Genomic DNA, 8,817 nt, shown 5'->3' with positions numbered 1-8,817 from the left:
AGCAGGTCAAAGACTGGCATTAGTAGTAATGATATTTTGAATTCTTTCTTGCTGTGGTATCCTGCTGCCTGTTGTTTGAGATGCATATGAGGGGAAAAATTTACTAATATAGTTCAATAAGTCCTGCAGTCTCCAACTTTCATTATTGTTTGGATGTCTTTTTGTATTAATATCAATAACATGTATGTTGGGTCAGAATAAATAAGAAAAGTGAGAAGCCAAGGGGCACTATTTCCTTGGTGGTTAAGTTCTTTTCCAAGTACTGTAGTATTTTCGTTGTTTGAAAATAGCCGTTTTAAGGCTATTGTTTGTTAGTGTTTCTAGCACTCTTCCCGATCTATTGTGATTGTGCTGCTCCAAACTTGTCATCCTTTTATTCTTCTGCTTGTTCCTAAACTCTCTGATAGGACTTGGAATGGTGGTAAAATAACATGTTTCTATTGAACAAATCTGAAAGTGCTTTATTGGGAAGTAATATCTGCCAAAGGAGATGCCAGAGAGTGCATGATGCCATTTGCTTGTGTTTTGTGTATTTGCATAGAAACCACCTCCAGTATCTCATATGCTTGAAATTCTCCTCCAATCATGTTCAGTCTGTCACTGAGGGAACCTTTTTTTGTGAACGCATCTTTATAGGTTAATTGACTCCTACTGATATCTGGTTTAAGTTTCCTTTTCATTTTTTTTTTGTTTTGTTTTGTTTTGTTTTTGTTTCTGAATCTGAAATACAAATTCTTGATGAGGCCAAATTTCCCCTTTATAAAAGGCAAATACTGTTTTCCCTCCTTGACTTTCTAATGCAAATTTATCTGTTGGGTTTTTTTTTTCCCAACAAAGATATCTATGTTGCTTCTCACTTACCCAAGAATAGAATATGTTCTTCACTAGCAGATTTCAATTTTGCCTCTAACTTTTTCTAGTTCAGTGATTCTCAACCAGGGTGTTGTGAGATCCTTTTAAGAGTATTGTGGGGTGCTGTGCAATATTAGCACTGCTAGGTGTGCAGATACCTCTACATCTTATTTGTAAGAAACCCAGAGATTTCAGATGGGAATCCCAAATATCAAAAAAACACTAATCTTTTCATGGTGTTTCTGAACATTTTGCAATAGAAGATTTGCTTGGTTGTGTTTTAAATTAAAAAAAAAAAAATTAATTTTTTCCTATAGCCAAAAACAAAACAAAACAAACCCCCAAGTGAATGCTAAGAGTTAGTATTTCTTTGAGGAGTGCCTTCATTTTATTGAGGTTGAAAACTGCTGTTCTAGCTGAGACTCAAGGCACAAAAAAAATAATTAAGCAATTTTTCTCTTGCAAAGAACTTGGGACAACCATAGCAGGTTGGTGTTTGTAACGCTATGGATTCCTGTTTGAAATCTGTGGATTTCCCTTATGAATTGTGTTTGCACGTATAACAGTGCTAATTTTGCATAGTAGCCAATGGCACCCTTGAAAGGATCTCAAGGCACCTCAGTGGCATCTTGACTGAAAATCACTGTTCTGGTTCACAAACTGAGGGAGATTCTCAAAGAAAACAGATGAGGCACTTACTAGGGCACTTACTTGTACAGACTTTCTTTGGTGGTTCTTTTAGATTCTTGGTGCAGTTTCTTTGTGTTCCTTGACTACTACTTTTTTCCTTTGCTTGAAGATTTTTATTCTACCTTTGACCCATAAAATGTCCTGCTTCTTGTTTGCATATTTGTAGTAAGCAAGCTGCTTGGGCTCTATTATGGTTTACACACCCTTTCTCCTCAACAGTAGATACTTTCTATACTTGTGCTAACTGCCACATTTGCATGTTGGCATCAGTGGCATTCTTTTCCCCTTGCCCTGTAGTCTCCAAAGATTTCCTTACTCATTTATTCCAGACTTTGTCATGGCCTGTGTCTTAGACCACTATTATTTTGCACTCTTTTTTTACTTTGCTTATTGGCATATATATATGAATATTGCTTGTCCAAGTTTATCAGCAACCTCGTTTTTCAAATTGTTGTACCCCAAGATTGCTTGGCTTTTTAATAAGAGAGAGTGTTCAGTGTTTCATATTTGCAATACTGTTAACATAAAAAAAAAAAAAATCTCTAGCAAAATCTTCCTAACTCTGTGCCCCTCTTTCTCTCCCTTTCTTTTGTGTCCTTTTGTAGGAAGTTGTCGTAACATAACGTTCTCCATAAGGTCCCACTGATCTGCCATACTTTTAAGTTTTTTTTTTTTTTTTGTTTTTTTGTTTTTCTCCATATGGAATACTTTGTATACAATGGCAACTATTTTTTAACTCCTCTTCCACTTTTAATAGTCACTATAGTTGCCATATACAGTTAAATTGCTGTGCAGACACCTTGTAGCAAAATTTTGTCCATTTTTTTTTAAGGACTGGTGAAGGATTTGCACACTAATTACAAGGCTTCACTACTACCTGTGTGGTGTGCATGGCTTGTTTTAATATCAGTATTTTTACCAAATGCTTGTGGGCTGGTTGCTCTCTTTCTGGATTTTCTAGAAGTTTGGCAACTAAGGGATCTGGGAGACAGCAGACAGTCTAAGATCAGATGAGGAGGCTGGGTGGCTGTTCCAGGAACCAAGTGTAGCAGCAGGACTGGTACGGAAAGTCTGGTGGGGGTGGGGACTTAAAATGAGATGATGACCTGTGGGATAGGGCTGGGAAGAGACTAAGTTAGGTCTGTGTAAGGAGACAAAGCATATGTTATTGTGTATAAGCACAAAGTCTTTAATTACAGGTTGTGTGTGCAACTTGACCCCCAATGTATCTGGTGTTTACTTGCTTTTGAGTGTTTGACTTTGGACCTTTACTGATGTTTATTTAGTGTTTTTTATGTGTAATTTACACTGAGAGATTATAGGGTTTGTCAGGGTTTTGCTACCCAATTAAATGCTGCCACCTCCCACACTGCTGAATTTCCAGACCTGAGGGCTATCTCCTCTAGCTGGAGGTTGAGCATCACTGTTCTGGATTGTCCAGTTTCTAAATCTCATGGTTTGTATTTACTCTGGATTTCTAATGGCAAAGAATGTAGTTACTGCACACAGGGTGGCTTTAAGAAGGGTGTGATTTCCTAAGTCATTTATATACTGCAGTCTGCATCTTCAGTACACGTTTAACGTCACTGGGAAGATGAAGATATTTTATTGGATGATTTGGAGAAGTGGGTGCAAACCTGTTGCTCTCCTTCCTTGGATTTAGATCCTAGCAGGGTAAAGAAGTGGATCACAAAAATTGAAGCCTAGCAGCAGTGAGCAACTGTTGTTGGGAAGGTCCCAGTTTGTGAGGGAGGAGTCTTCATTTCTCTCCCTTCCCCCACCCCTCTCGTGTACTTCTTTAACAGACACGTTTTAGACACTTGCACTCATTAAAGCACTCTTTACCTATCTCTCTGTAATCTCTCTGCTTCTTACTTTGTGTGGTTATTGTTTTTAAGACAAAAATATATTAATTTATTTTTCTTTTTCCAATAGCAAGCTAAAGAAGCTAAGTGAAGATAGTTTAACTAAGCAGCCTGAAGAAGTCTTTGATGTCTTAGAGAAGCTTGGTGAAGGGTAAGTGCAGCTGTGAGCCTCTGCAGAGGCAGGGAGAAGGCAGCACGAGCACATTCAAAACTAATGTCAAGTAGTCCATGATAGTGTGTCATCTAATAAAGTGGAGCACAGTGTATTGTATTGGTTTTCTTAAGCAACTTTTAAAAATAAAACAAGAAATGCTTGTGTGAATTACCTGCCCCCCCCCTTAAATTACCCATACATTTTTTTTTTTTAATTTTATTTTTTTTATAATGTCTTTAATTTACTGAGCCAGAAAAATTAACTATGATTTTTGTGGTTGTATTGAAGTCCAGAGCTCTTTCTTTGCCACAAACCATACTCCGTTTGCAAATTTGAGAAGTAGATGGGGAATGGTACTAATTTAAAGCTTTTTATTGTTCTTGTCTCCCCCTCTCTGGTTTGTTTCTGTGTTAAGATAGACCAGGGGTGTCAAACTTATCTGGTTCCTTGGGGCAGCTGAGTGGCATGGGGCTGGTCTGTGGGCCATATTGGTGGATCCAATGCTGGATGCTCAATGCTGGATCCAACCAGCACCTGTTCCTGCTGGTTTGGAGCCCAGAGGAAAGAAGACCAGCATTTTAGATGCTTGACTGCAGCCGCAGGAACAAGCTGTGGTGTTTGGCTGCGTTCTGCAGTGCTGTTGGGGCTTAAATTCTCTGGCCAGAGCAGTGGTACTGAGCAGCCAAGCTGACCAGACTTGCAGTACTGGAGCCCCAGCAGAACTATGGGAAGAAGCCTGCAACATGGCTTGCTCCCATGGCAGTAGCCAAGCACTAGTGATGCTGGCCTTCTTCCTGTGGTGCTGCTGGGGCTCCCGCACTGTGGGTCTCATCCAGGCACTTGGCTGCTGCCACAGGAAGTTTCCTTCATCAATGCTGTGGGTCAGTGAGTCTCAACAAGGCCAGTGTTTCAGGGGGGTTTGAGAGAGCACTGTGGGATGCTGGCAGACTGACCAGCTCTCTATTATGCTGTGTTGGGGAGAACAAATGTGATCTGAAGCACATCGGAGTCATTTGCTGATAGAATTCAAGCCAATTTGAAGTGTTACATTGCCATACATAGTCTGTATCTTCACTTTTATAGCACTTAAGGACACTTGAGACACCTACAAATTATGAATCTGCTCTTATTTTAGCACTTTGTTTAGCTGCAGAGAATTTGGGTGGTGGTAGAGAAAAGAAATATTTGAGTATAGAAGAGTTTTATGGTCTAGGGACTTCAAAGTCACTGTGACTTGCTTTACAAGTGTGTTGTCCTGGTGTTCTTTTGTCATCACCAGAATTTTAGGAACTCTGCGGGCTTTGTAAATTGGACAGGGACTGTGTCCCTTGCCACTCATGAAGCCTATGGTAAAGCTAAAATCTGCTGGGCTTTCTCTGGAATTTCCTAGTTTAGAAAAATGACTTTCTTGGGTCAAAGCAAGTGTTTACATATGCTTTTGGTAGGTACCAATGGATGAAGGAATCGTGGGTCTCCAGTAGTAGGCAGCTGTTCATCCTTTGGATCATGGGGACTAGCCCTCTTATGCACATACCAAGACCTTCTATGCGTATGCCTAGGCAAGATTATGGAAGAGTGGAGTCCCGAGACCCACCCAAGACCTACTGTTCCCACATTCAGTGCCTTGCTGGTTGTAGCTTCTGCCAGAGAGCAACAAATAAGAACTTCTGCTGACTGCGTAATGCTTCAGTGAGGATGAGTTTCAGGATGATGTCCTTTTAGTCAGTTCTCCAACCAAGGAATACCCCCAAGGCAGTAGGTGCTAGGATTTTGAGGCACCTTGTGACAGGGTGGCTGAAGCACCCTGCCGTGAGAATGCAAAGAATGAAACAAAGAAAATAAACTTACCTAGAGATGCTGAGGAAACCACGGTGAGAGGGGCTGGGAAAGGTGCTGTGCCCCGACTAAGGAAATCAGCTGGGGCATGGCAGATCAAAGGCTGCCATGGCAAACCTAGCTGCCAGGGTTCGAGCCTGAGAGAGGGAGAATGGTGTGGGCAAAGAGAGGGGAAAAAAGCTGCATCGAGAAGTTAACAGAAAAACAGCTGGGTCAGGAAGGCAGCAAATTGGATGCTGCCACGGCAGACCCAGCCGGCCAGAAAGGGAATTTAAAAGGACGCCGAGCAAGCGTCAGGAGTTGGACAGGAGAAGGGGGACACGAGGTGAAGAGAGAGAAGATGGCAAAGACTGAGGAGAGAGGGGACCAACCCTGGGGCTTGGAGGAAAGCCCTGGTCCCCTCACTTACCTGGTGTGAGCCAGCGCAGAGACGGAGAAGACTGCTTCGTTGGCGAGTCCAGTCCCGAGGGGTGAAGGCAACCGTTTAAGGAACCTAGAGGAGACCGGACACAGGTGAGATTACACCCAAGGAGGGTATAATCCATCCTGACCCTGAAGATAAGGGTGGGTTTAGAACTAAGAAGTGGCTCTCTTGAGAACTGTGCCAGGAAGAACGGGGCAAGCAGCCAACTTAAGTGGGGGACCATAGGCAAAGGAGTCCGTAAGACTGAGACTGGATCCTCAGTACTACAGGCGAGCAACAACATGCCCAGAACATCTGGTATGGTTAGGGCAGGCTATGAGGATGGTGGAGCCTGTGAAGAAAAGCCAACTGCTTGAGCCTATAACCAACCCTTTTGTCTCCAAAAGTGTTTTGGCACCTCTCTCTCTAGCATCAAAGCATGGCAGGGGATCTTTCACAGGACACAACGCTACTCTTCCAGCAGAGAGCGACTACTCGGCTTCAAGCGGCATGCCTCCGACCTCTTACAAGCTATATTCACCTTACTTTGGAGATTGCAACATTGTAGTATTTTATAGGAGCTACCCTACCATGAGTAGCCCCATCACGTTGCCATCAGGCCTATCAGTTGGATGCAGTTTATGGTCAAACCCAGGATTCATGTGTCTGTAGTACCATGCAAGTAAATTGAAAGGCTGACATTGAGGGACTAGAATTGACACAACAGGAATCTTCTCAATTTTTTTTTTTTCTCCCTGGCTGGCTTGCAAGGGAAAAACAGGCAGAAAAAAAATGCAAAATGCCTTCTGAACCAGCCCTGTGCGCTTGGGTTTAGATCTTCTAACTAAAACCTTTGGGCTGGTAACTGCCTTTGTAATAATAACATGGAAAACTAGGAACACCCTTAACCCCCTTCAAAAAAGGAAGCTATAACTTTATTTCTTTTAAAAAATAATATATGTACATATAAAAATGCGTGTGATTATATTGATTGAACTCATTTTGATTAGATTCTTATCAATCTGATGCATGACTTACAAAACTAAAATTATTTAAACTCTAAAGAGAGCATTGATTTAAAGACATTCAACTATACCATTTGTAATCTAAGGCCATAGACCAGCATTCATTTCTGTTGGTAAGAATTTCTTTAAAATTCTTTGAAACTTATCATTTCTTAGCAATTCTTTGAAAACAAAAAATTCCCACACTTCTAAATTGACAGTATTTTGTAGGACAGTGCTTATTGGGAGGATGAAGGGATATACCTTGTTGGAATAAAATTAATTTGTTACTCTTTTTAATTTTAGGTCTTATGGTAGTGTGTTTAAAGCAATACACAAGGAATCTGGACAAGTCGTGGCAATTAAACAAGTCCCTGTTGAATCAGATCTTCAGGAAATAATTAAAGAAATTTCTATAATGCAGCAGTGTGACAGGTACAAGTATAGTTTTAATTCTTTATTTCTGCTACCTTTTCTAATGTCTATTTGAAAATATACTGGACAAGTGCTGTTGTAAATAGACTTCTCCAAAATTTCAGTTGATACGCCACTTTAATGTGCATTATACTTGTTCTTACTGGGTGTGTCTACACTAGATGCCATGTCACCGTAGCTCATCGCTATGGCAACGTAGTATCAGCAGGCACTAACCATGATGCCACTGGTACTGCACAGTAGCTCATTGCTACTGCACAGTAGGATCGAAAACGACCTGTGCACCGCCAGGTCTGTGCAGTCACTTAGTACTGCTTGCTTTAACAAGTACTAAATGACTGCACAGTACCCGCTGGAACTGCAGTCCTAGCAGTGCACGGGTCGTTTTTAACCCTACTGCTAAAGCAAGTATTATATGACTATGTAGTACCAACTGTGCAGTCAGGGGCACGTGTAGACATGCCTGCTGAGGATCAAATTCCTTCCATGATTTCTGAAGAAGTATAGTTGTTGTTCATCATTGAAAGAATAATAGATGCACCTGAATTAGTATTCCAAATTAATGATGATTCTTAGAATGAGGTGTAGGCTCTTTAGACTCTTTAGACACCCATTACGTATCTACTGCCAACCAAATAACTTGACATGATGATAAAATCTTTAATTTTATAAGTCTTGGAGTGCTGTTAACGTTTCCTGTAAGTGGATCAATCCATATGAATTTTAGGTTTCAGTTTCAAAGGACTGGCAAAGATGTTATAGCACGTCTTTGTGCTTAAATGAAAGGGAAGGGAGGGATTTAAGTTCTTTTGGGGGGGGGGAAGAAAAGGGGGTGTTTTTTGCTTGGAGAAAGATCCTTTAAGTCTGTGGTTGGCAACCTGTGGCCTGTAGGCCAAATCTGGCCCACAGAGATGATTTCCTCACTTGTGGCCCAAAGAAGTTTGCCCCCCCCCCCCCCCCCCCAATGCACCGAGCAGAAATTCTACACTTTTAATGCACCTTATTATGGTTCTTATCTGAATAAATTTCTGTCCAAATGACTTTTCAGTGAGTTCTTCAGTAAGTTTTGGATAATTGAGAGGGTGTACTGCACAGCTGCTTTTTCAAATATTCTGAGGAATTCCTTCTTACTCAGTCTGTCTTTTGTCCATCTTCCCTATGACCGAGGCGGGGGTAAAAGGGAGTTTTTCCAGACAGTATTCAACTGCCATAACCATGAGTCCTGAGGTCTTCTGGAAAAATAGAATGTGATGACCATATATTAGAGATGCACCAATAGAGATTTTTGGGGTCAATACAGATAGCTGATATTTAAGGCGGCATATTGGCCAATACTGATCTGATTTCTGATACAGCTGGTATCACAGCCTCCAGCTGGTAAGTCGGGGGTGGGGGCAGATAAATGTCTGGGGTGCAAGCAGCAGCAGGAGGGCACAGCGGGGAGGGGCATGTGCCTTCTGGATCTGTGTGGTGCAGGGTGGGGAGGGCTGCAGCCAGGGCTGTGTGGGGCTCTTCTTGGCAGGGGCTGGGCTCAGGGTGGTGGCGGCGGCTCTGGGGGGGTGCTGGCTCCCCCTCCAA

The 8,817-nt window shown here is 41.8% G+C and overlaps 1 protein-coding gene across 1 annotated transcript in view; it reads left to right on the top strand.

Moving 5' to 3' along the window:
* LOC102371773 (serine/threonine-protein kinase 3) overlaps positions 1 to 8,817 on the top strand; it is a 244,257-nt gene that overhangs the window by 11,584 nt on the left and 223,856 nt on the right. The window contains exons 2-3 of the mRNA XM_025192051.1: positions 3,478 to 3,558; positions 7,111 to 7,239. Of these exons, the coding sequence (XP_025047836.1) occupies positions 3,478 to 3,558; positions 7,111 to 7,239 (210 nt within the window). The remainder of the gene's footprint in view (positions 1 to 3,477; positions 3,559 to 7,110; positions 7,240 to 8,817) is intronic.

Source organism: Alligator sinensis, unplaced genomic scaffold, assembly GCF_000455745.1.
Source record: "Alligator sinensis unplaced genomic scaffold, ASM45574v1 scaffold497_1, whole genome shotgun sequence".
Classification (NCBI taxonomy): domain Eukaryota; kingdom Metazoa; phylum Chordata; order Crocodylia; family Alligatoridae; genus Alligator; species Alligator sinensis.
The sequence above is the reverse complement of the archived record's forward strand: the minus strand, read 5'-3'. Positions and strand labels throughout refer to the sequence as shown.